The sequence below is a fragment of the Mauremys mutica genome, chromosome 6 (genome assembly GCF_020497125.1).
Source record: "Mauremys mutica isolate MM-2020 ecotype Southern chromosome 6, ASM2049712v1, whole genome shotgun sequence".
NCBI lineage: Eukaryota > Metazoa > Chordata > Testudines > Geoemydidae > Mauremys > Mauremys mutica.
The window spans coordinates 123,901,698-123,927,874 of record NC_059077.1 but is presented as its reverse complement, the minus strand read 5'-3'; the positions used below and the strand labels follow the sequence as shown (position 1 = coordinate 123,927,874).

At 46.9% G+C, this 26,177-nt stretch overlaps 1 protein-coding gene across 1 annotated transcript in view; it reads left to right on the top strand.

Moving 5' to 3' along the window:
* The window catches only part of LOC123372271 (phospholipid-transporting ATPase ABCA1), a 156,097-nt gene that overhangs the window by 36,216 nt on the left and 93,704 nt on the right, over nucleotides 1-26,177 (top strand). The window contains exons 4-5 of the mRNA XM_045020273.1: nucleotides 115-256; nucleotides 1,945-2,063. Coding sequence (XP_044876208.1) covers nucleotides 115-256; nucleotides 1,945-2,063 — 261 coding nt within the window. The remainder of the gene's footprint in view (nucleotides 1-114; nucleotides 257-1,944; nucleotides 2,064-26,177) is intronic.

Below are 26,177 nucleotides of genomic sequence, written 5' to 3'. Positions count from 1 at the left end.
GGTAACCGTACATAATGAGCACGGATTGGACCCTACACTGTCACACATCTCTCCCATTTTCCAATTTTGCGAATAAAGGTGTAACCTTTCCTAACATTTGCCCCTCTGTTCTAGGTCACTTTCCAAACAAGGCAATGCCTTCAGCGGGAACCTTGCCCTGGCTCCAAGGGATTATCTGTAATGCCAACAACCCTTGCTTCCGCTACCCAACGCCCGGGGAATCCCCAGGTGTCGTCGGAAACTTCAACAGGTCTATGTAAGTACAAGATCTTGCTTTTCCTTGTGACCGTTCTCAGGGGACAGCCAGTCAAGAGTAAGATGAGTTGTGGGAATAGCAGCTGGTGGTTAGATTGGAATTAAGGGCTAAGTTACTTGAGTCACCACCAAGTGCTGTGTTCTGTGGTGGTGCTTTCCCGCAGCTGGACTTTGAAGGAACCATACAAAGAACCCATGGCTGCAGTACACAGCAAGTCCTGTTATAGATAGCAAATGATTGTGCAAACTCAGTATAATGTATAGGAGAAAATCCTGCCGTCCTCCCTCGTATTTACTCAGGCAGAGCTCCCAGTAAAATAAGTAAAAGCAGCAAAGAATCCTGTGGCACCTTATAGACTAACGGACGTTTTGCAGCATGAGCTTTTGTGGGTGAATACCCACTTCTTCGGATGCAAGAAGAAGTGCATCCGAAGGCACAGTGCCTTGCATCCGACGAAGTGGGTATTCACCCACGAAAGCTCATGCTGCAAAACGTCTGTTAGTCTATAAGGTGCCACAGGATTCTTTGCTGCTTTTACAGATCCAGACTAACACGGCTACCCCTCTGATACAGTAAAATAAGGAGTTTTGCCTGAGTAAGGAATGAATATAAACAGAGGTAGAATTTGGCCTATAGAGAGAAGAGTCAGGCCTATTCCTTGACTGAGAAGCTGTTTAGTTTGGGAGATGCCAGGTTATGGACAGGGTGTGGCCTTTTTCCTGAAATCACTGGCCAGTTGTAACAAAGGCGCTAAAACTCCATCAAAGCTGTTGCATCTTGTATGGGTAAGGGCAGGAACAATAGTGGTGGTCTGGAACAATGGCCACTAAGGACTCCTGAGCAATGAGAGTGAGTGAGTGAGATGGAGGAGCGTATGCCTTCTGCTAGTCACCAAGGAGAATACAGACTGTACGTACAATGTGCTGTGTCTGTAACATGAATAGCTTTCGACTACAGCCCTGTGTTAGGGGTTGGTGTGACTCTGCATTGCTCCCAGGGAGCATTGCCTCTCGGAGATAACAGCGTATTCCCTGGGTTCCCCAGTCTGGGGGGGAAATTCACAGCATATGGCACCAAGGAGAAGCCTTGCCCAAGTGGTCCCAGTGCGATGACATGCCAAGGCAGTTGTGCTCTGCTGAGAGCAGGGACTCCAGCTGTGGTTGGCATCCTTGTGCCATTCCCTTACCATCTCACTGTGCCCACGGGATGGTCAGCCCTAATCTGTCCCTAAGATCACGGTTATAATCACAGAACAATCGGAATTCAGGGTCAGTTGACTTTGTCTACCTGGAAAAGAATTGTAAAGAAAAGGGGATGTATTTGTCGAGGTGCTCTACAAGCAGTGTGTTTGCAAACAGCTAAGTGTTTTATCCTAGCAGAAAAAACCAGACAAACCTACCAGAAGCACCTCACATCCCCCTCATCTTAAATAACTGCTTTCAAATAACTTGAAAGGTCCCAGTGTGCTTTTTTTTTTTTTTTTTTAAATCTTTCATTACAGGCCACTTTTATTTAGGCTTCCTCACTCTGTCCCCTGGAGGTCTCTTAACAAAGGTTTCACAGTACAGGAGAGGGTTGTCTTTGAATATAAACAAACTGAGACATAAACCTGAGCCTGTGGAAGTTGGTGCAGACAGCACCACCAGGCTAATGATTGCATTGTCTGCTTTTCCATCCCTGTCCTGCAGCATTTCCCGCTTGTTCTCTGATGCCAAGAGGTTGCTCTTGTACAGCCAGAAGGACAGCAGCTTAAAGGATGCTCAGAAACTCCTGGCAAAACTGCAGAAGCTTGGGAACTCTGGCTCAGGTAACTCAATGGGGAAAAACCTTGTACATTTGGCAGCAGAGTTTGCTGCTGCTGTTAGCTGGCACTTTTGAAAACTTATGTTATTTATTTTTGCAATGGGTGGAAAGGGCATAGTGTATGTTCATTGTCATTGCTCATCAGATCCCACCCTAATACATGTGTTTCTCCAGAATGAGTGTTCTGTGCTCTCTTAGTCTTTCTTTCTGGCCTACGGCAGCCAACTGCAGCAGCTGTTTTTTAATGTAAAATTGCCTCTTCCTAGAGCTGAAGTGAGCCTCATTTGAGAAACTGCCAATGTTGTAGCCTGTTGCATGCATTTTTGGAACATACAAGTTTGTTAGTGATTTCAAAGGCAAATGACAAAATAGCAAAGCATGTTTCCAATACAGCTGGCACTGGCAAGGAAAAAACCAAACAACAAATCAAAGATACAAAAGAACTTGGGTATGAAACAGCTGAAGCTGAGTCATAGCATGCTAAATCAAAGCAGATATTATCTAAAATTAATTACCCCACTTCCCTTCTAATGTGTATTGAGGGCACTTAATTATTTGATGTAGTCTAGAAGGAGTTAGATGGCATTTTGTTTTGGAAACTGATCAGTCTTAGGTACTTGTGTGCCCTCCATTGCTGTAGTATCTGAATGCCTTATAGTGTTTCATATATTTCTCCTCACAACACACTGATGGGGGAGGGAAGTGGTATTTTCCCCTTTCTCAGATGGGGAACCAAGGCACAGAGAGGTCAAGGGACTTGCCCAGGGTCACACCGAAGGCTATGGCAGAGCAGGGAACTGGAGCAGAGTTTCACGCATCCCTGGCTAGTAACATCCTTCCTCTTGTCAGTGTAAATGCCATCTAATTGGGCAGCCTTTATTAAGAGTTGTGTACTCCCTTTTAACGGAATAAATATTTATTCTATAGGTTATTTTTCATATACTGCCTATGTTCTGCCTCTCCTATTAGAAATGGTGATGGGGGGGCGGGGGTTGGTTTAAAAAGAAGTAACCTTCTAAAAACAAATGGAAGCATCAAGTTGTGGACATGCCTCTAGGCCTTGATCTTTCAACTGCCTCTGCACAGCCAGGCTTCTGCACCCGTGTGGAGTCAGTGGGATTTAAGTACATGTGTAAAGTTAAGCACATGCTAAAGTGCTTTGCAGAATTTGGGTCTTAATGAGGAACCGCATGATTTTATTACTGTGACATTTCTCCCACATGCACTATTTGGTGTCCTTTCATGATTCTTGTTTAGGTCCCTGTCCTGCAACAACTTCACCTGAAGCACTGCAAGTAGTTTATCATGTCAGAGTTAGATTATATACTCTTTGCAGCAGGGCTTGTTTCTTTACTTCATTTCACATCCTTGAGCTCTCAGACAGGTGGGTATGTATTAGGACTCGATAGAGCCACTAATATATCCGGGGTGGGGTGGGTGACTAGAGTAGAACTGTGCACAAGGTTCGTTTAGAGATTCAAAACACCCCAGATCAGGGCTCTAAGCAGACCAACAAACACCAGCCTAGGCCTACAACATGTCCAGCTTGTTTCCTTCCCTTCTGTCATAGGCCATGCCGGCCCCCTTTTGCTTTACCTTTGTCTTTGGGGCACCAGTTGTTGAAACCCCTCCCTGTCAGGCTTGGTGCCCCTGCCTCGGGTTTCTAGGGGCCCTAAATGGCTGCTTCCCCTTTTTCCTCCTTTGGGGGCTGACCAATAGGGTCATTGTCTTGCCCCCAAAATCCACCAGGTCTCTAGAGCACAAGGAAGCGGCTTGATTTGCTTGCTCAGAAGGAGAAACACACACTCCCTGCTTCTTCCCACCCCTGCCACACTAACTAGGGGGTCCCAAATCTTCGTGCCCCAGGTACGTTCAAGACAGCTGCTTTTGACAACGGCCCAATGCCTCCTGCAGAGTGAGTCTATGCCAGGGGTGGGCAAACCACGGCCCACGGGCCGGATCCGGCCCCTCAGGGCTTTGGATCCGGCCCGTGGGATTGCCCCCCGTGGTGCTGCAGGCCCCACACCGGTCTCAGAAGCGGCCAGCACCACTTCTCTGCAGCCCCCCAGGGGCGGGGGGGGCAGAGGGCTCCATGTGTTGCCCTTGCCACCAGGCACTGCCTCCCGCAGCTCCCATTGGTTGGGAACGGGGAACCATGGCCAATGGGAGCTTTGGGGGAGGTACCTGGAGGCGCGGCAAGGGCAGCGCATGCGGAGCCCTCCACCCCCCCTTCCCCCAGGGGCCACAGCGCTTTCTGGAACGGCGCAGCGTGGGGCCAGGGCAGGTGTGCAGGGAGCCTGCCCTGGCCCCGGTTCGCACCGCTGCCACCCCAGAGCCGCTTTAGGTAAGTGGCACGGGCCGGAGCCCGAACCCCTCCTGCACCCCGCCCCCCAAATCCCTGTCCTACGCCCCCTGCCTGCACCTCCCACCCCTCCTGCACCCCTACCCCCTGCCCTGAGCCCCCTCTCGCACTCGGCACCCCTCCTGCACGCCAACCCCCTTCCGAGCTCCCTCATATGCCCTGCACCCCTCCTCTGCCCCAATCCCTTGCCCTGAGCCCCTTCCTGCACACCACACCCCCTCCCACACCCCATACTCCCTCCTGCACCCCAACCCCCGCCCCGGCCCTGCATACAATTTCCCCACCCAGATGTGGCCCTCGGCCCAAAAAGTTTGCCCACCCCTGGTTTATGCCCTCATCCGACACACATGTGCATGGAGAGAAACTAAGCCTGAGACTTTCTAAAGTGATTTTTGGAGGCTTCAATTTTTGTGTGCCCAACTTGAGACCCCTTAAAGGAGCCTGATTTTTCCAGAGGGTGAGTGCTTAGCACTTTCTGAACATCAGCCCCCTTTTAAGGTGTCTCAAGTTGGTGACTGAAAATTTGAGGCACATAAAATCACTAGTCAATTTTGGAAAAATCTTGTCTACGTTTTACTGGTATGTCTTGTCCCCCTTGAAAATCAATGGCTGAACTCCTGTTGCCTTCAGATGGTGCTGAAGCAAGCAGTGTCCTAATTGGGAAGAATAGTACTTGCCAAAACCATGCCCAGAGGGTGTGCTTTGATATATTTTGTGTAGGGAAACTTGACACAAAGGTGAACTAGAGGCTGCTGGGAAGGCCAGAGGGAGGGGTTATCCTCATGAGTGTCTTGCATAGAGGAGCTCTGTCAGTACAAGTCAAAGCAAGGATGCTCCTGCTGTGTGATGATAATGCTTGGTGAATTTATTGCAAAAACAAGGCTCAAGCAAACACAGTAAAGACCTTCTTTCTATGATAAACTACATGGAAAGAAATCAACCAATTCAACTGTGCAAGTAAAGCACCCAACAGATTAGCCGTGATTCTGCATGTTTTGAACATGACAGTCCCTCTATTGTTGGTGTGGCAAAGAGAATAAAGCCCGATTGTTCCTTCCATGTTACACTCACTTACAAACTCTTCATTAAAACAAGTCTGGAAGTTCCCTGTCAGCCCCTCCTGGGCCTGACCCTTTCTCCAGCCACATACAATAAAAGATCTTTCCGTTTTCTGACACGGATGACCATTTCTTACAGGACCAAGAGGAGGATGAGGGATATAGCGGGTGCCCTACCCATCCCAGCCACCCACCATTGTCATCTTTAATGGGGTTCACTGATTCTGTTTTGATCAAAGCTTATTGTTAGAAATTTGTTGGGTTTTATTTATTATTATTATTGATCAAAAAATTTCAGAGCTTTTATTAGTGGAAAAACTGGCCTTTTTGCATGGAAAACATGCAGAACACTTTAACATTTGAGGTTTTCATCTAAATAAAACATTTTGTTTTAAAATCAAAATGAATTTTTTTTCACTTTTTGATCAGTTCACTATTTCTTTTCCTAGTTTAAAAACAGGGAAAGGGGGAAACCCTAAAAACTGAAGTTTAAATTTTTTTGAATCAAAATGATTATTACTATAAATTGAACATGTCCATGAAAAAAATTGGAAAAAAATGCAAACTTTTAGGAGAAAGAAATGAAAATACTTAGCCTTTTGACTAGCCCTCTTCTATTATGAATGATTAACACTTACCATAGTAATTAAAGGCCTGAGCCAGCTCTGGGCCCCATTGTGCGAGGTGCTGGACAAATACCTAGTATGAGGCAATATTGCATCATAAAGGTTTTTATGTCAGTTGTAGGAAAGGGGTGAGGTCGCAGCTTATCAAGGAAAAAAAGATGACCTACTTCATTCATCCCTCCTCCCCCCATAAGGAACTATTTAAGGTTATTTTCTTCTTCCAGCCCCTTGAATGAAAAGGTAATCATTATGGACCTGCCTCTATCTCTTGTACTAACATGGCTCTCTGTACTGTTGTGTGTGAGCACCACACAATCTTAAATTGCCACACAACATGCCTGTGAGATAAGGAAGTGCTGTAATATCCCCCTTTTACAGCTGGGGAACTGAGGCACAGAGAGAAAGTGACATGCCCAAGATTACACAGGAAATCTGTGGCAGATCAGGAAACTGAACCTGGGTTTTACAACTGGACCAGCTTTCCTCTGCTTTGTTACACTGGTAGAAATCCAGTGTGTAACTCCACTGACTTCAATGTATGCTTGGTCTAATAGAGAGGAGGAGCAGGCTCCATAGGTATGTTCCCTCTCTGTGTTGCTGTTTTCCGAAGGGGACATACCTTAAATCTGCAAGATCTGCTTGCCTTAGTGTAAAGAGGAGATAGCCACTGCTGTGAAATGGCATGGCAGGGTAACGGGGTATTTTTGACTACTGGCTGAAAAGGAAAAACAGTCCTCATGAGTGTTGTGTGGTGGTTTCTCCAGGATCATTTTGATATTTGTTTCATGTTACACCTAAGTAAATACACCAGAACTCCACTTAGGTCGTGGAGTTCTGGAGGATTTACAGTGGTGTAGCTGAGGCAAAACTTGGCCCTCTTGTCTTCTGCCCTCTTGCAGCGCATCAGAACAAATGCTGCAAGCACTTGTGGCTGTTTTCTGTGGCCCATTCTTCCTCATGTGTCTCTTTTCCTGGCTCAGCTGCTGGCACGGAGCCAAAACCTAAGACTCTGGGGAGTGCAAAGAGACGTTGGTTATCACTTGTCTGCAAAACATAGAAGCTCATTAAGGATTTTTACATTTATGGCATGAAACTTGTCAGAGAGAAGGACAAATGAGAGCTGCCCATGGAGCTCAGGCCAATCCTAACAGACTAAACAGCAGAAATTCTGGCTCTCTGCTGGTTGCATCTCACATATAAGCATCAAGTGCTCGACCTGGTAAAGGCATTTTGTTGGTTCTTGGCAGGATTTGGGGTGTTCTTAGGAAATAGACAAGATGGTTAAAGGGAGGGAGTAGGCAGATATAGAAAGGGGTCATACAGCATTTTGGTTCTACTCAGCTTGCCAAGCAGGGCTCTCTTGCTATCTCGCACTAATAACTAGAGCATGTCCTCGCTTTCCAGAGCACATGGGCCATCTGTGTTTCATTGGGTGTCAGATATCCACAGATAATCCAGGCAGCTTTCCTCCTCTTGTGCAACTGTGCCCCTTCCATTCAGCACAAGCTGTGTCTGCACCAGCCAAAGGCAGGGCAGAGTCCAGAGGTTGCATCTGACCCTGGCTGACCCCTCTCAGCTCATAGCAATATGCAGGACTCAATCAGCACAGCCACTGCCTCAGAGCCTTCTTCATGTAGAGCAGGTGCTCAGCACTGCACTTCTAGTAGCTGTTGCATCTTTTTCAGCAGCTGTTCAACTTTATCTTGCTGAAAAGACACTCTGAGTCAGGAGTAATAAAGGTAATAATTGGAGATATACCAATCTCCTAGAACTGGAAGGGACCCTGAAAGGTTATTGAGTCCAGCCCCCTGCCTTCACTAGGGGGACCAATTTTTGCCCCAGATCCCTAAGTGGCCCTCTCAAGGATTGAACTTAACAACCCTGGGTTTAGCAAGCCAATGCTCAAACCACTGAGCCATACCTCCCCAGGCATCATCCTCTGAATGCCAGAAACAAAAGCATGTGTGTGTGTGAGAGAGAGAGAGGGTACCATATTTAATCTGCCCTATCTTTGGTCTTGAAGGCTGGGGTCAGCAGGAGAAAGGGAGCCTGGGACTGCTCTCAGACATCAGTAGTAGCTGCGCCTGTTGCCCACTGAGGCAACACAAAGTTAATTATTTAAAAGTCCTGTATTACCCTCCCCACTCCAAAAATGGTCCGATGCAATGCCAATTGAAATCATTGGGGGCGGGAGAGGGGCTTGCCTTTGCATCTGCTGGGTTTTGGCGTAGGCCCTAAATCCATATAATAACCTTCAGGTTTTTTTAAAAAAAGAAGCCCTGCCTCTTTTCTGTTTGCTCTGTGAAGTGCACCTTGGTGTGGTTTTTGGCATTGCTAATGCCGTCTTTATCTAAATCTGGGAGCTTGTATCAGTTATTGAGTCAGCATTTGCCAGAGTCCTTTGACTTTGGACCTCACAAGAAGTGAGCAAAGTGGGTCAGTTATATCATCATTGATCTGAAAGAGCCTTCGTGCCCAGGGCTCACTTACTGGGGGAGGGGGGAAATGCCCCTAGAGTGAGGGATGGGGAAGGCTAGTTACCGGTGGTTGTGATCGTTCTCTTCCTTTTCCCCTGTCCACATCTTCCCTTCAGATTTTTTTAATCCAGATTTATTTAGAGCAACCAAACCCTTCCACTGACTGCCATCGGTCTGTTTCTCTCTTCCTAGCCTGAGGCTCCATTCCTACCACCACTCCTGGGGTTGTGCTTACTGCTGGGAGTTGTCCTGTTCCTCCCAACGGCAGTAATTAAGCACTGGGGTTCTGTTCATTTTAAGCACATGCTTAGCTTTAAGGGTGTGAGTAATGTCACTGAAGTGGGCCTGCTTGCATCTTAAAGCCAGACATGTGCATGAGCCGAACTGTGGCTACCGCTGGAGCATGCAGCCTCATGCTTTAGCACTTAACCTAGAAGGTACTGAGCACCTACTGCAAGGCACACTGCAACCCAAACGCCTTTTGTCCTCAGGGAGAGCTGAGGGTGCTCAGCACCTCACAGAGTTGGGCCCATTCTCCAGAAGTTATGGAAGCAGCTCTCCTCCCCCCTCTCCCTGCTGCAGGGGAAGGGAGAAATGAGTGTGATCTGGAGATAGCACTGCTTTATTTTACAGCCCAGCCAAAGCTCTTTGCACAGATACATTGTCTCATTACAAAGTTGAATGCTACAGAAGGCTTTCAAATGCTATAAGCACTGCTGCTTAAAGTCCCTGGTAGCTAGTGGGCCATCAATCACCAAGGAGCTTTTAGGACAAAAAAGTCAACAAGAATCAAAAACTAACCCCAGCCAGGTGGCAGAGCTTCTCCCGTCCCCTTTGTTGTTGATACATCTAACAGAGCAAACTCTTCAGCACTGAGAGAAGAGCCAGAGAACAAGAGTCAAAGACCTGAACGATGTCCTGCTCCAGAAGCATGACACAGCCACACAGCCCAGTTTGCAGTGGTTGCTCTAAGATACTGACTGTGTGCCTCCCAGCAGCAGCATTTTAGGTGAGAATGAAGGGTTCATAGGGATGGAGTTTGAGTTTAGCGGCTTTCAAGAAAAATTCCCACACTGCTTTTGCAAATTGCATTGTTGTGTGAAGGCACCCTATGGAGTTAGCCCTGAGACACAGCCCCCCACAAGCAATACTAGGTCTTTGACTCAGTGTTACTATCTTGCAGTGTTACTAAAAATCAGAGGGTAACACTTGGCCAAATTGCCTGTTAATTTCTAGGAATCACACAGTGCAAATCAGTCAGCAGTTGATAGTCAACTCATGGCTTCCACGTTCTAGGGACACCAGAATGACAGTCTGCTTTTTCACTACGCATTCTGTTAACTTCTTACAAAAACAACAGGGCAATGAAACACAGACCCACAGAAATATCCCTCTCAAGATGTACTTATACCTCAGGCTTTCATTGTGAACTGCAACTTGCCAGACAAGGTTTCAGCATGGACTGCCCTTAAAGTCTTGCCCTCCCCTTTCCATATGGAATCACTTGCTCAATTAACATTACTTAGTAATATTACAGTAGCAGCCAGAGGCCTCTACTGAGATCAGTGCCCCATTGTGTGAGGTGCTGCATGTGACAGTCCCTACCCCCCAAGTGCTTAAAATGTAAATAGACAAGGGAAATACTATTTTCTTCATTTTGCAGGGGGAGAACTAAAGCATAGACAGAGGAAGGGATTTGCCCAAGGTGTCACAGTATGACTGTGGCAGAGGCAGAAAATGAAGCCAGGTCTCCTGAGGTCTACATTAGTGCCTTCCTGTATTCTCAATACTGTCCAAAAGAGCAGTTTTTGATTGTTTTTGGAAGTGGAGGTTCCTTTAGCATCTCACTTTTCTCCATCTTCTACCCACTTGCTTCAGAGGTCACATTTTGTGGTGACCCACTGGCTAACGGAAGGGTTGGATCTGACTCCTTCCAGAGCCCACAAAAACTGGTCCGATTTAGAACAAGGGTGGGCCTAACCTCCACTGGCTCAGGAAGCAAGCTGGCAACCTGAACATAAAACCGCCACGCAGCAGCATCCGAGGCTCAATCCTGCAAGGTGCTTCTTGCCCACAATCCCCATACTTTAGCCGGCAATGAGGATGCTCAGAACTTCATCTCATCAGGCCAGTTTTACAATAGCTTGATAAAAATTGGCCCAGTAAATTTGAATTAAAAATGGAGATGAGGCAAGTGGTTGGTTTGTAGTAGAGACAGCTTATTATTTGTTGTTTATTTTCTCAGGATAGAAAACAAGTGTCCTATATCCACATGCCAAAATCCCAGTACTTAATATGGGGATGGAGGGACTTGTTATGCTTTCTGAGTAGTTCACGTCTCGGTTCTGCTTTGGCACCACACATGGAATGACTTCAACTTCTAAATAATGCACTGATTGAAGAGGTATATAAGTAGACAATTAAATGATAAACCAGGTGGATTCAATGAGACTTGAAAACAGACCAGAACTGCACACCTTCTGAGAGTGTGAAAGCAGAGAGATGTTATATCCTTTGGCAGGCTAGATACTTGCCCAAATTTTTCAAATGTTTAATATTTCTTTGGATTTAAAGAAGAATTACCCCCCTCCCCCCAAAAAACAAACAAACAAAAAAAGCTTTAGGCGTTCTAATGATTAGGCTTACAAAACTGATGACCATCTAGCAGTGAAAATAATTCTATAAATAGTGAATTATTTGTATTGCGATAATGCTTAGAGGCCCTAAGCAAAATTAAGACCCCACTGTGCTAGGCGCTGTACAAACCCCGATTAAGAAATAATCCCTGCCCTGAAAAGCATATGCCCTAAATACAAATTTCATTCATGATTAGTTGTTGACTTTGATACATAGAATATCAGGGTTGGAAGGGACCTCAGGAGGTATCTAGTCCAATCCCCAGACAGATTTTTGCTCCAGATCCCTAAATGGCCCCCTCAAGGAATAAACTCACAACCCTGGGTTTAGCAAGCCAATGCTCAAACCACTGAGCGATCCCTAGTCTGAGTGCAGTAGAATTTATACATTGGGTATACTGAGTCATACTTTTTGTTTACAAGTGTAACAAGGGTTGTCTACATAGAGTTTGAATAGGAGCAATTATGCTAATTACCCAGACCTCCATGAGCCTGGGCAGTTGCATTTAGGAATGTCTGAGCCCATCCATAGAGTATGAAATAACTGGAAAATCTATAAACAAAATAGTAACATTCTGAAATTTTCATTAAAACAACATCAGAAACACACACTTCAACTATATAATGCCTGAATCTGTAACTTTCACTCCATGCATCTGAAGAAGTGGGTTTTTTACCCATGAAAGCTTATGCCCAAATAAATCTGTTAGTCTTTAAGGTGCCACTGGACTCCTTGTTGTTTTTGTGGATACAGACTAACACGGCTACCCCCTGATACTTGATGTTTCAATTGACTTACATTAAAAGGGCTGCACCTTTTTGCTTTGCAAATCCCAATTTAGCACTCTCTACCAACCCATTTTATCAGAGCCCCTTTATACAGGTTTCAACATCAGGCATGCTTAACTATGTTGCCTGTGCAGTTTTGGTGCAGCTGAGAGCATGGATCTGGCCCAGCATCCGCTGCAAGCCAGGGGAGTCTTTGCATTGACTTCAGTGGACACTGAATCAACATCACATTATGGCAATAGCATAGCCTCACAAGAAACTTTGGTGGCCACCAACTCTTGCTGGTGATTGCACTGAAGCTTTTTACTAAAATACTTAATTAAGTTTAGGAAAAACAAATATGCCTATAAATATGTGTAAATATGCACAGATACAAATCCAAATCATTGTAATTTATTTATGTGGGTTTTTTTTTTGCAGACTCAGTAATAAAAAATGCTGTGAAAAGAGATATTTGTATGTGCATTAATATCACTTTTCCCAGCACACTTAGTAGCTAGCTGGAGGACTGTGATAAGTGATATTAACTAACATGGAAGTACCGGTATCACTTATCACAGCCTCCCAGCTAGCTAGTAAGTGTGCTGGGAAAAGTGATAGTTGCATGTTTGTCAATATTACTTTTCTCAGCAAGCCTCAAGACAAATTAAGCCCAGATGGGGGGATAATAAGGGGTGGAAGAGGGGGCCTGGGGCAATGGGGGATGGATGTGGGGCCAGGGGGAGGCAGCAGGGGCCTGGGGTGATGGGGTGGGTGAGCTTGCATGGCTGGAGCCAGTGGTCAATACTGCTGCTGTGCAGTCAGAGCTGGAGGCCGCGCGGCGGAAGGCAGGGGTAAGAGCCTGCAGCCATGTGGATGGGGCCGGGGTCAGCACTCAGAGCTGGCTGCCGCCACACAGCTGGAGCATAGGACCAGGGCCTGGTGCCAGGGGCTAGAGCCCAAAGCCAGGCCCACATGGCTGGAGCTGGGCATTGGCACCTGAAGCCCTGCGGCCAGGCTCCTGAAGTCGTGTCAGTGTAGCCTGCTGCCCAATCACCCCAAGGCTGAAGCCCAAGCCCCTCCCCTCCTCGAGAACTCCCCTTGCTTCTGCAGCAGTGTGCCTCGCCTGTCTCCAGAGGCATGGGTGGCAAGTTTGTAAAAATTTTGGTGGGGCCCAGAACCTGCTCCCAACTCCGTCCCCCCCAACTCCGCCCCCACCTGCCTAAGGCTCTGGGAGGGGGCTCGGCGGGGGAGGTCTGGGGTGCAGATCCTGGGCTGGGGATTAGGGTGCAGGAAGGGTGCTGGGTGCAGGCTCTGGGCTGGGGCAGGGGGTGGGTGTGCAGGAGGAGGTGAAGGGTGCAGGCTTTGGGATGGAGTTTGGGGTTGGGCTGGGGGGTGTGGGACGGGGGAGGGAGTTTGGGGATAGGAGGGAGTGCAGGGTGAGGACTGTGGGGCTGAGGATGAGGGGTACATGATGCAGGAGGGGGCTCAGGGCTAGGGAAGAGGGTTGGGCTGTGGGGTGAGGGCTGTGGATGAGGGGTTCATGATGTGGGGGCGCTCAGGGCTGGGGCAGAGGATTAGGGTGCGGGGGGATGAGGGCTCTGGCTGGTGCTGAGGATTAGGGTGCAGGGGGATGAGGGCTCTGGCTGGGGCTGAGGATTAGGGTGCAGGGGGATGAGGGGTTCATGATGTGGGGGTGCTCAGGGCTGGGGCAGAGGATTAGGGTGCGGGGGGATGAGGGCTCTGTCTGGGGCTGAGGATTAGGGTGCGGGGGGATGAGGGCTCTGGCTGGGGCTGAGGATTAGGGTGCAGGGGGATGAGGGCTCTGGCTGGGGCTGAGGATTAGGGTGCAGGGGGATGAGGGGTTCATGATGTGGGGGCGCTCAGGGCTGGGGCAGAGGATTAGGGTGCGGGGGGAATGAGGGCTCTGGCTGGGGCTGAGGGTTTGGGGTTGGAGAGGCTCAGGGTAAGGGCAGCCTGCCTTGCCAGTACTGGCGGAGGGCAGGCACTAGGACCCTGCGGCAGCAGACAGTAAATCTGCTGGGAGCCCTCCGGGCAGCAGGCAGGGGAGAGGCGCGCTGCGTTCTGTCAGGCAGGGACGCAACACAACGCGGCGGAGGGGGGGGAACACGCGGAGGGGGGGTGGCAGGCGGGGGCTGGGACCTGCTCCAGGCAGCGTCGCGGCGGCGGGGGGAGACCTGCGGTGGCCGGGGCCGATCCAGGCAGGACCGGGGGGGGGGCAGCGGGAAGAGACCCAGCTCCAACTATTGCTGGAGCAGGGCGCCCAGCCCTGAATATTGCTGGGGCCCGGGCCCCACACAAATATATAACCTGCCGCCCATGTCCAGAGGCTACGCAGCGTGGCGCATCCAGGAGCAAGGACGGGCGGAGGCTGATACTTTGCCCCTCCCCCCCATCACCCCCCAGGAGGTTGTAGTGGCTGCATGAAAAGCCTGTGGTGGCGCATTTGAGAAACACTGGGTAGGAGACAGGGTTGTAGACTCTCAGAAATACGGGCAAGAGAAAGGGCAGGGAGACACCAAGAGACTACTGAAAAAAACGGGCTTTAACCTAAGAGCTCATTTAAAAAAATACATTAACAAAGTGTCTGTAATAACAGCTGTATGAAATAGTCGCCCCCCATCACTTCATCAAACCCTCATTTAAGGACAGACACAGCTGCCTTCAAACCCCACTGTTTGTGCTCAAGTCTAACCAAGCCTTCATCCTAACCTGATGGGGCCAGAAACCAGCGTTATAAACCCTTGGCTCCGCTCTCTTTTGGTTTAATCTAATCAGCCCCCTTCACCTTTTTTCTCTCTCTCTCTCTTTTTTTTTTAATGTGTATCTTTTCCTCCTCTCTTCCTTAAAACACTTTCCTTTCTCAAGTATCAGACACAAATCAGACATTAGGAATGGCAATATACAAAAACCTGTAGGAGAACACTTCAACCTCCCCGGCCACACAATAGCAGATCTTAAGGTGGCCATCCTACAGCAAAAAAACTTTAGGACCAGACTTCAAAGAGAAACTGCTGAGCTCCAGTTCATCTGCAAATTTGACACCATCAGCTCAGGACTAAACAAAGACTGTGAATGGCTTGCCAATTACAGAACCAGTTTCTCCTCCCTTGGTTTTCACACTTCAACTGCTAGAACAGGGCCTCATCCTCCCTGATTGATCTAACCTCGTTATCTCTAGCCTGCTTCTTGCTTGCTTATATATACCTACCCCAGGAAATTTCCACCACTTGCATCCGAAGAAGTGGGTATTCACCCACGAAAGCTCATGCTGCAAAACGTCTGTTAGTCTATAAGGTGCCACAGGATTCTTTGCTGCTTTTCCTTTCTCACTTTGCCCTGGAAGGGACCACCACCAAAAACCAAACAAATCAGAATGAGACCAAAGCAAGCAACAAATGTATGTAGCACTTTCCCACTCTTCAGTGGGGAGCTGTCCGCCCAACACCACATGGGGCTATGTAAAGGTATAAATAGCAGCACTCACCCAAGGACCCAAAATGGAGTCTAGCAGTCCCATCATGCAGTTTTGCTTCTCTTGGTTCTAGAGAACATGCTGCCCCACACACTGCTCTCAGGTATGAAAGGATAGATCTGTGCTCTGGGATAAGGCAACTGGGAGTAGTTAACTCTGCCATGTGCACTTCACATATAACTCAGTGGGAGGTTTCCATACAGTTAATCCCATTGTGTGCTTTGCTTTACCTACCAAAACTAACACTTTGGTGACCAATTCAAGCAGTTTTTTAGAAATGTCTCAGTCTCAGTGGTTGAGGTTTTCAGAGCTGTCAAGGGTATTGAGACATACAGGGTGGAAGTTTCAAACACAGTCCATGTGGGCTATAACTCTGCTCCTGTTGAAGTCATGGGGAGCAGAGTTAGGCTAATGCTGAGTGCTTTGGAAAGTTTCGCTCAATTCTTCTGTTAAAATGAATGGAAGTTGCGTCTAAATCCCTGGGACTGCTTTAAAAATCCCGACCAGTGCTTGCATGTTCGCCTTTGTGGTGGCATGTCTCTGGGACCCCTCCCACAGGCAGTGGGCCCAGAATCTAAATGAATCCTGTTGCTTTTCTGTTTTATACCAAAAAAAGACACCCTGCCAGAAAATGCAAGTATGAAGCCTGCACGTGAAAGGTTTCTTAGGGATGTCTACATTGCAAATAAAAAGGTGAGTTCTTAACTCAGGTTAAAATAGCAGTGAAGACACGTCCGTTCAGCTTTTAACTTGGGTTAGCAGCTTGAGTTAAAGTTTATAGGGGAGTCTGAGGTTGACCTCAAACTGCTATCTAAGTTAAAAGCCAAGTTGCTGTGTCTTCACTGCTATTTTAACCTGAGTTAACTAACCCAAGTTAAGAACATCCCTTTTTTCCAGTGTAGACAGACCCTTAGTGTGATATTGGTAGAACTGTGTGTGTTGGGATTAGATATATAGCTCCTTTAGCTAGGCTTTATTGTATATACTGAATTCCCCATGTTCCATGCTGAGAATTTATCCCTTTAAATGTAATTAACTTCTGCTTTCCCCTTTTATTTTTCCAAGTCAATGGTAGGATGTGTGTAGGAAATTATCTCTGCAGAAGTTTGGATACAAAGGTCTGGTGAAGCGTTAAATCTCTTTTCCCCATGGAGCGCTCTGTGGGTCAGGATGCCCGTGAACTTTCAAAGCATCTGTTTTCTTTAACAGTATAATTACATGATCCACAATCAGAGGTGGAGCTTGGCAACACGGCACAGGGTGTTAATGTGCACTGTACTCATGCAATTCTAGCAGAACTGGACTCAGATGTGTAGTTCAGATCTGAACTTCCCAAGCAGCTCAGGGGGGCCCCCTATTAATTAGTATGTGTTGTGGGAGCTGGGGGGAGGCAAAAATATTCCTACTTAAGGTCCCTCATGGGCTAGCACTGCACTGCATGTGTGTGTTAGCAGAACGGAAAGTCTTAAGTGTAATACTATTAGCCAGTATTGGCTGGCAATTCTGTTACCTTCTTCAGTATGTTCTGCATTTCCAACTTACTGATTGGCTCCAGGCCCAGGAAAACTGATAGTTTTTGTTTTTTTTAATGATAGCACTTACAGTACATAACAGTATTATTCCAGTAGGCAACAAAATACTGTATCTTAAGGACACTGTTTTTATCTTTCCATTAGCTTGTCTTTACTGCCTGGATACAGCCGTAATAATAGAGAAAACAAGCACTTCCCAGTTCCGATGTTAGTCAGTGTAACTAGTATCTGCCTGCATAAGACACTGCTGGGGTTGTTTTTGAAAGCTCTGTGTGGCTTTGCTCTTAGTCAACTAAAGTACCTGCTGTAGCCTTATCTGTAAATACAGATTCTATCTGGAACTGAGAAGTTTAAAAATTGTACTGAGTAAACAATAGAACTTCTGTGGTTTCCATTATCTATATAAACTTGTCAGCATAGTTTATTACACACTGGTGTTGTGTAATCAGAAATATATGCATATGGTTATCTTCAGTGTGCAATTATTTTCTCTCTTCAGATTGTGTTGACAGAATTTCTGCGTTTGTTTCTAGTAACTTTTAACCCCAAAAATCTTGATATGTAAAAATTGGCTAATTTGCTGAATGTTGCATTTGGCTTCAGCTGAGTAAGCAGAGCTTGGACCTCAGGACCTGGGCTAAGGTTCAAGGTTTTGGTTTGACCCATGGCTTTGATTCCAGTGTGGGTTTGATAGCACCCCTGTCTTGTGACATTTCTGCCAAAAATGGTGAGAAAGTGACCGTGGGAAGCTTACGACATTTTGAATGGTGGACAGATCAGCTGTTTTTGGGAGACTTCCACCATCTGGAACAGAAATCTTGTGCAAATGGTTGTTTTTGAGAGATTGCAGCCACATCAGATGTATGGCTAGAGCATAGATCCCTTCCACATTTGCATCTCACTTGGAACCAAATCCGTAGGGTGGGATTTGGTTCTGAGGCCCTACCTCCCCAGGTTCAGTGTTCAGATTTGGGAACTTCTCCGTTCAGAGCACTTTTCCTCTTCAAAGTACTCTGCAGACATTCACTAATCAGTTTTCACAATATCCCTGTGAGCTAAGTAGCAGCTGCCAAGGGACTTGAGTCCTCACTCCAAAATACAGTGGGTTGTGGCATGGATTTTAGTGTAACAGTGGGGCAGTAAAAGACTGATGTGTTGGAAATACGATCTGTGTTGAATCAAAGGTCAGCTTTAGCCAGGCAGGGACGTGGAGCATACTTTAACCAAAATATCTACGAAATCCATATAAAATAGATTTTTGCAGGCTGCCTCTTCATGGAAATCAAATGCCTTACTTTTTTAAATGTTATTAGTAATATAAATAGGGGAGTGTTAACCCCAGGGTTCCAGCTAAAATCCAGTATGTGTAATTACGTTCTGCTTCCTGTTGCTAAATGCCCTTGCAGTTTCAGCTAACTACAGCATTCTTCCTGACTTCTTGGTCTAAACTGTTGTCTGTTGTGTTGCTGCATGTTAAGCAGTGGTTGTATTTCACCCCAGAGGTAGCTGCATTTTAGTGAAGTGATTCCTCCATGTACTGTAGCCTGTATACTGAGTCACATTTCCAAAGCACTGTGGAATAATTTGAGATGAAAGAGTACTATAGACATGCAGTATATTGTAAGTCAGCTGAATGCATGCAACTTGCCTGCATGTGCGGGTTAGAGCCTCAGCTGGTGTAAAACTGTGATAGCTCTTGAAGTCAACATAGCTGTGCTGATTTACACCAGCTGAGGATCTGGCCCATAGAGTGTGTACTGTACATTGGCAGCTATGAAAGGGATACTGCTGTGCAGATTAAATTACAGGCTGATCTGGGAATCAGAAATCCTCCAGTGCTTTGGGAACCAAAACATCCAGTTTCCAACCAGCATTTGCCCTCTTGTGCTTGATTTTAAAGGGGGGAGGGATAGGTCAGTGGTTTGAGCATTGGCCTGCTAAGCCCAGGGTTGTGAGTTCAGTCCTTAAGGAGGCCACTTAGGGATCTGGGGCAAAAATTGGTCCTGCTAGTGAAGGCAGGGGGCTGGACTCACTGACCTTTCAAGGTCCTTTCCAGTTCTAGGAGATTGGTATATCTCCAATTACCAGTATTACCCCTTTTGACATGTGGTAGGAGTGTCTTTCTCTGCTTAAATGAGCATTGCCTACTTTTGTCCTGCTTTTTTTCAGAACCTTACTGTTCCTTTAAAGTAGTTTTTAAGGCAGTATGATAATGGGAACTATTCTGCAACCCTAAAAATAGAAGATGCTACCAGCCGTGCCTATAATAATAATAAATACTAACTTTAGGATGCACGCAGGTAGTTCTTGTTGATGTTAGTAGAAGCTTTGTGTGTGCATCTGAAGGCAGGATTTATGGTGGACCTTCACCTTACGAATCTCTGTGTGTTGTTGTTAACAACAGCTGAACTATGGCAGGACCTTCTCAGATGATGGCTGAGTGATGATGGCTTCTCAGAACACAGGCACATGCCAGAAGTGGATTCATTCCTGGGGCAAGACTAGCAAAGGCTTTGAGCTTGGCTGAGTAGTGTTTTCCTAGCTGTGTCTCAGTGCTTGCCCTGTCTGTGCCATCCAGCTGCGATAGCCCAGACCTTTCCGACACTACATATGCAGTTCTCTATGTGTTTTGTGTGCCGTGTTGTGTATTTGGTTGTCATGGTTTTTGTTGCTATGGCAACTGAGTTAGATTATTATGGGTTAGCCCGGCTGAGTGAGCTCTCTGTTTCTGTAAATAAAATGGAGGTTTTGGTTAGCTGCCTGCTCTCTGGCCTCAAGTGATTGCTTCCTACACCGGCTGCCCCAAGGATATAACAAGTGGCGACGAGGATGGGATTCCGGTGCTGCTCCAGTAACAGAAGAAAGTAGAAGTTAAGGTAAAGAACAAACAAACAAAAAAAGCTGCTTGTTTGCACTGACTGTGAAAGTGAAACTAAAATCATGGCTACTCTGACCAGGCCCCTGGAGCCTTTTGATGAGAATACAGAGCAGTGGCATGTGTATACTGAGCGTTTTGAGCTTTTTGGTATTGCAAATGACATTACAGAAGCGAAGAAGGTGCCAATATTCTTAACTGTTGTAGGGGCTAAAACCTACTCTCTGCTACGCAGCTTACTACACCCTGTTAAGCCTGAGACTAAATCTTACAGTGACATTGTGGAAATCCTGGGGTCTCATTTCTCCCCAAAACCACTGGTAATTGCTGAAAGATATAGGTTCCACAAAAGAGACCAAAAGGAAGATGAAACAGTTGTACAATTTGTAGCCATTTTAAAAAAGCTAGCAGAACACTGTGAATTTAAAGAGATGTTAAATGATGCCCTGCGTGACAGGTTAGTGTGTGGCCTCTGCAGTGAAGCTATACGGAAGCACCTACTGACAGAGGCTCAGCTTACCTTACAGAAGGCTGTTGATATTGCTGTCTCCATGGAACTGTCTACAAGGGAGGCACAATACATCAGTGCATCCCCTAGGGTGCAAAAAGTGTCACAAGAACCGACCCACAAAACTGTGCAGAGTCAAGAATGTTACCGCTGTGGTAAGCCAGGACACCAGGCATCAGAATGCTGGTGTAAGGACCTGGTGTGTCGACACTGTGGCAAAAAGGGACACATTGAGTATGCCTGTAAACAAAAGAAAAAGAGGCCTGTGGTCTGGCCGACAAAAAGAGGAACCTTGCATACTCTAGAGCAGACCCAGGATGATCAAGGAGACACCTCATCACAAGAGGAAATGCCACTGCATGTTTTGTCTTTGGCAGCGGGCTCACATGAATACCGGGTAACCCCCTTATTGGAGGGCAAACCTATACGCATGGAACTAGACACCGGTGCAGCTGTCTCGCTGGTTCCTGAGACTGTGTATAAGGAAAAGCTACAGCATCTTCCGCTTAAGGCAACAAAAACTGTTCTGAAGACGTATACAGGTGAAGCTGTGCCCATGTTGGGCACTATTGATGTTAAGGTGGAGCTCAATGGACAGGTGGCTAAATTGCCACTGTTTGTGGTGAGAGGTAACTACCCAGCCTTAATGGGTAGGTCTTGGCTTGGGAAGATTCAGCTGAACTGGGCAGAAGTGCACCGGATGACTAAAGAAGAAACCAGTCTAACCCCTATACTAAGGAAACATGCTGCTGTTTTTGGAGATGATTTGGGAAGTATGAAGGGAATCACTGTGACATTGAACATTAAACCTGACAGTCCACCAAAATATCTGAAAGCCCGAACTGTGCCATATGCCATCAGGCCAAAAGTTGAAGCAGACCTGGAGCGCCTGGTCACCAATGGAGTCCTAATACCAGTTACCCATAGCTCATGGGCCACTCCTATCGTTCCAATCGTGAAGAAAGATGGCTCTCTCCGGATTTGCGGTGATTTTAAAGTCACTGTCAACCCAGTGTTGTGTGCAGAGCAATACCCGCTTCCCCGCATCGATGACCTCTTTGCAGGCCTGGCTGGGGGACAAAAGTTCAGTAAGATTGATCTGAGTCAAGCATATTTACAGATGCACGTCGATGAAAAGTCCCAAGAGCTGTTGACTATTGTGACTCATAAGGGGCTTTATCGATACTGTCGCCTACCCTTCGGAATAACATCTGCTCCCGCCCTGTTCCAGAGGGCTATGGACCAGATCTTGTGTGGCTTGTCAGGAGTTCAGTGCTATCTGGATGATATCCTGGTCACTGGAAGAAATGAAGAGGATCACTTAAAGAATTTAGAGGCTACCCTACAAAGACTGGAAGAGTATGGCCTACGAGTTCGCAAAGACAAGTGTGAATTCTTCAAGCCCTCTGTTGAATATTTGGGACACATCATTGATTCTGCAGGTCTTCATAAGGCCCCTGCAAAAGTTAAAGCTATTGTGGAGGCTTCCCCACCTCGAAATGTAAGCCAGCTGCGCTCGTTTCTAGGACTCCTGAACTATTATGGAAAGTTCATCTCACAGTTAGCCACACTGCTAAAACCACTTCATGAGCTCCTTGGGCAGAACAAGGCCTGGAAGTGGACTGAAGCCTGTGATGTTGCGTTTAACAAAGCTAAGGATGCATTGCTAAATTCTGAAGTTCTAACGCACTTTGATCCATCCTTACCCCTGCAATTGGCCTGCGATGCTTCCCCTTATGGAGTGGGAGCAGTCGTGTCACATATTATGCCTTCAGGAGAAGAGAGACCTATTGCTTTTGCTTCACGCACTCTAAGCAAAGCAGAAACTACGCCCAAATCGAACGTGAGGCATTAGGAATTGTTTTTGGAATTCGGAAGTTTCATCAGTACCTGTTTGGGCGAAAATTTACTCTTCTCACAGACCATCGACCTCTGACATCAATTTTTGGACCCTACCCAGGCATTCCCCCATTAGCTGCTAGTCGTATGCAACGTTGGGCATTGTTACTTTCAGCACACACATATGAAATCAAATATCGGAAATCCACTCTGCACGGCAATGCAGATGGCCTCTCAAGGTTGCCTTTGCCGGTCAAACATCAAGATAGTGCCCAAAAGGAAATCTTCTACTTTGAACAGGTAGAGAATACACCCATCACTGCTACTCAGATAAAGAAGGCAACTCGCGTTGACCCAGTATTGTCCCACGTTATGGACCTGGTGATGCATGGAAAATCTCGACAAACCTCTCCGGTCTCATCCGACCTTGTTCCCTACATGTCCAAGCGGACGGAGTTATCGGTCCAATCTGGTTGTTTGTTGTGGGGGAGACGTGTCATTATTCCACCACCACTGAGATCACAGATGTTAGAACAGCTACATTCCGGTCACTGTGGAATAGTGCGCATGAAGGAAATTGCACGAAGCTATTTTTGGTGGCCTGGACTGGACAGCGCTATTGAAGAGAAGGCAAAAGCTTGTATGTCATGTCAGGGTGTGAGGAATGCACCCCAGTGGGCACCCCTACACCCATGGGACTGGCCTGAAAACCCGTGGCAACGTATTCACGTTGACTTTGCTGGCCCCCTTGAAGGAAGCATGTTCTTGGTGGCAATAGATGCCCATTCTAAATGGCCAGAAGTCTCTATAATGCAGTCCACTTCTGCAGAGAGTACTATCCAAAAACTACGAGGACTCTTTAGTCGTTTTGGTCTGCCAGAACAACTTGTGAGCGACAACGGACCGCAGTTCATTTCTCAGGAGTTTCAAAATTTTATAAAGGCAAATGGGATACACCACATCACGTCAGCACCATATCATCCGTCCACCAACGGATTAGCTGAAAGATTTGTGCAGACAATGAAAAACGCTTTGAAATCAGCAAGGGGACAACACTCCATTCAAAAGCGTCTGGATACCTTTTTACTTTCCTACAGAAACACACCTCATGCTATGACCCACGCATCTCCGGCCTTTCTAATGATGGGACGACAGCTGCGCACTTGCTTTGATCTGCTGAAACCTTCTGAACCCCGACAAATTGTGCAACATCAGCAGCAATATCAAGTCATCAGACGGGCACCCAGAGCAAAAGACCGAACCTTTAGCCCGGGACAGCCAGTTTTGGCTCGGAATTATACTTCCAGAGCTAAATGGGTTCCGGCCACAGTCATCACTCAAACGGGACCTGTTTCCTACACAGTCCGGACTGCAGAGAATCTTACCTGCCGGCGACATGTAGATCAGCTGTTGCCAGGTCATGCCAGTCCTCAGGACCCATCTGCAGTTGAGGGGTCTGACTTCACCTCTTCTGGTGAGGGACCGAATCACGAGTCACCTGTTTCTGACTGTTCTCCTCCATTACTGCCGCCGGCTGAGATACCCCTTTGCCCAGCACGAGCTGATACCACCTCCTCACCTGTTCGTGCTGTGGACCCTGAGCCCCTAGTGCTTTCGGGTGCAATAACACCAGAAGTTCGCCGTAATCCACCTAGAGACAGAAGGCCTCCTCATCGGCTGGATCTTTAGCTAGGGCGAACCCACGGTTATGGGGCAAAATAATCCCCAGGGTTTAGCCGGGAATGGAGGCAGTCTACCCTCCTTCTCTAGTCTAATGTGTGTTTTATTTAGGGGATGTTCTTATTAGGGGGGGAGGAATATGCTGTGTATTTGGTTGTCATGGTTTTTGTTGCTATGGCAACTGAGTTAGATTATTATGGGTTAGCTCAGCCGGTTTCAACCGGCTGAGTGAGCTCTCTGTCTCTGTAAATAAAATGGAGGTTTTGGTTAGCTGCCTGCTCTCTGGCCTCAAGTGATTGCTTCCTACACCGGATGCCCCAAGGATATAACAGGCCGCATCCGCACAATGTATATATTACAAGTATGGCCCTGAGGATGTCATGTGGGCCACAGCTGTGTGCCGATTGGGCTGCGGATTGAGAACCACTGCCCTTGAAAGTGGCATAACAAGCCCTGGAATGATTAGACATTCCAGGCAGCACGGGGCAGTGGCATGAAGACACAGCAAAGAAAACCCGTACATAATCCACAAGCCCAAATTGGCTGGCACGGGTCAGCTGTGGGGTTTCTTTGCAATGTGGACATACCCACACTTTCCAGTACATTCTAAACAGCGTACTACTAGTGCTGAACTCCAGCGTGTTCTGCTCTGATTACAAAGTTGTGCTCCGCAGTGGAATAATCCTGATTTGAAGGGTGATACCTTTTCATGCAGTTAGTGCATATTTGCCCTGGTTTTCATCAGGACTCCCAGGAAATTGTCAGGAACATAGGAATTGCTATGTTCAGATCAGACCAGTAGTTTTTCTAGTCCAGTATACCGTCTCCAGTGATGACTGGTATCAGCTACTTCAGAAGAAGTTGCAAGAATCATAGAATCATAGAATCATAGAATTCAAGATCAGAAGGGACCATTATGATCATCTAGTCTGACCTCCTGCAAGATGCAGGCCACATAAGCCGCTCCACCCACTCCTGAAATAATTCTCTCCCTTGACTCTGCTGTTGAATGCTCCAAATCATGATTTAAAGACTTCCACCAGCAAGCGACCCCTGCCCCATGCTTTGGAGGAAGGCGAAAAACCTCCAGGGCCACTGCCAATCTACCCTGGAGGAAAATTCCTTCCCGACCCCAAATATGGCGATCAGCTGAACCCCGAGCATGCGGGCAAGACTCTCCAGCCAGACCCTCTGGAAAAAGGCTAACAATATCCTATCATTGACCCTTTGTACTAATTACCATTGTGGCACGTTATTGACCTATTGACTAAACCCATTATCCTATCATACCATCCCCTCCATAAACTTATCTAGCTTAATCTTAAAGTCATGGAGGTCCTTCGTCCCCACTGTTTCCCTCGGTAGGCTGTTCCAGAATTGCACTCCTCTGATGGTTAGAAACCTTCGTCTAATTTCAAGCCTAATGCAAGAACCATTGCAGTAGGCAGTTTATGCAATAACTTGTTCTGGACAAGTTTATCTTCTGACTCCCAATAATCAGAGGTTGGCTTAAAAGCCTAAAGCATAAGTGTTAAAAGTGGTTGATTTGGGGGGGGGGGGACAGGTAGTCGGGGGAGACAAGCAATAGCTTTTCAACCAAAACAAACAATTTTGGGGGGAATTTTCATTTTAGTTTAAATTTTCCGCCCACCAGGGATGGCACCATATTTACACACACACACACACACACACACACACACACACACACACACACACACACTCTCTCTCTCTCTCTCTTTCTCTGTTACTTCTCAGTACCTCATAAGCCTGTTTAAAAAAAATCGTATCATGTTTAATACTCTGTTAGAAGCTTGAAAATACGTTTTTCTCTTTGTTTTAGTCTCGATTTGGCAAACCTTGTTTTATTCTTGTTTGTACTAATCACAGAATCTGGTCCAGGGTGGAAGACGAGATAATAGAGCATTTGTCTCTTTCCCTGCTTTTCTGCAGTATCTAAATAAGAAGAATGTTCTCTAGTGGGTAGGATGCAGGACTGACAATCTGCAGACCTGGCTTCTAATCCCAGCTCTGCCACTGACCTGCTGAGTGACCTTGGACAAGTCACTTCACCTCTCTGTGCCTCTGTTTCCCCTCCTGCCCTTTGTAAGCTGTTTGGGGCAGGGACTGTCTGTGACTACATGTATATACACTGCCTAGCACAACAGGGCCTTGGTAACAACTGGGGACTCAAGGTACTACCAGCAGAAAAAAAGAATTTGTTTCTATGGATTGGTCTGGCGGCTCTATGCCAGATTGGTGTT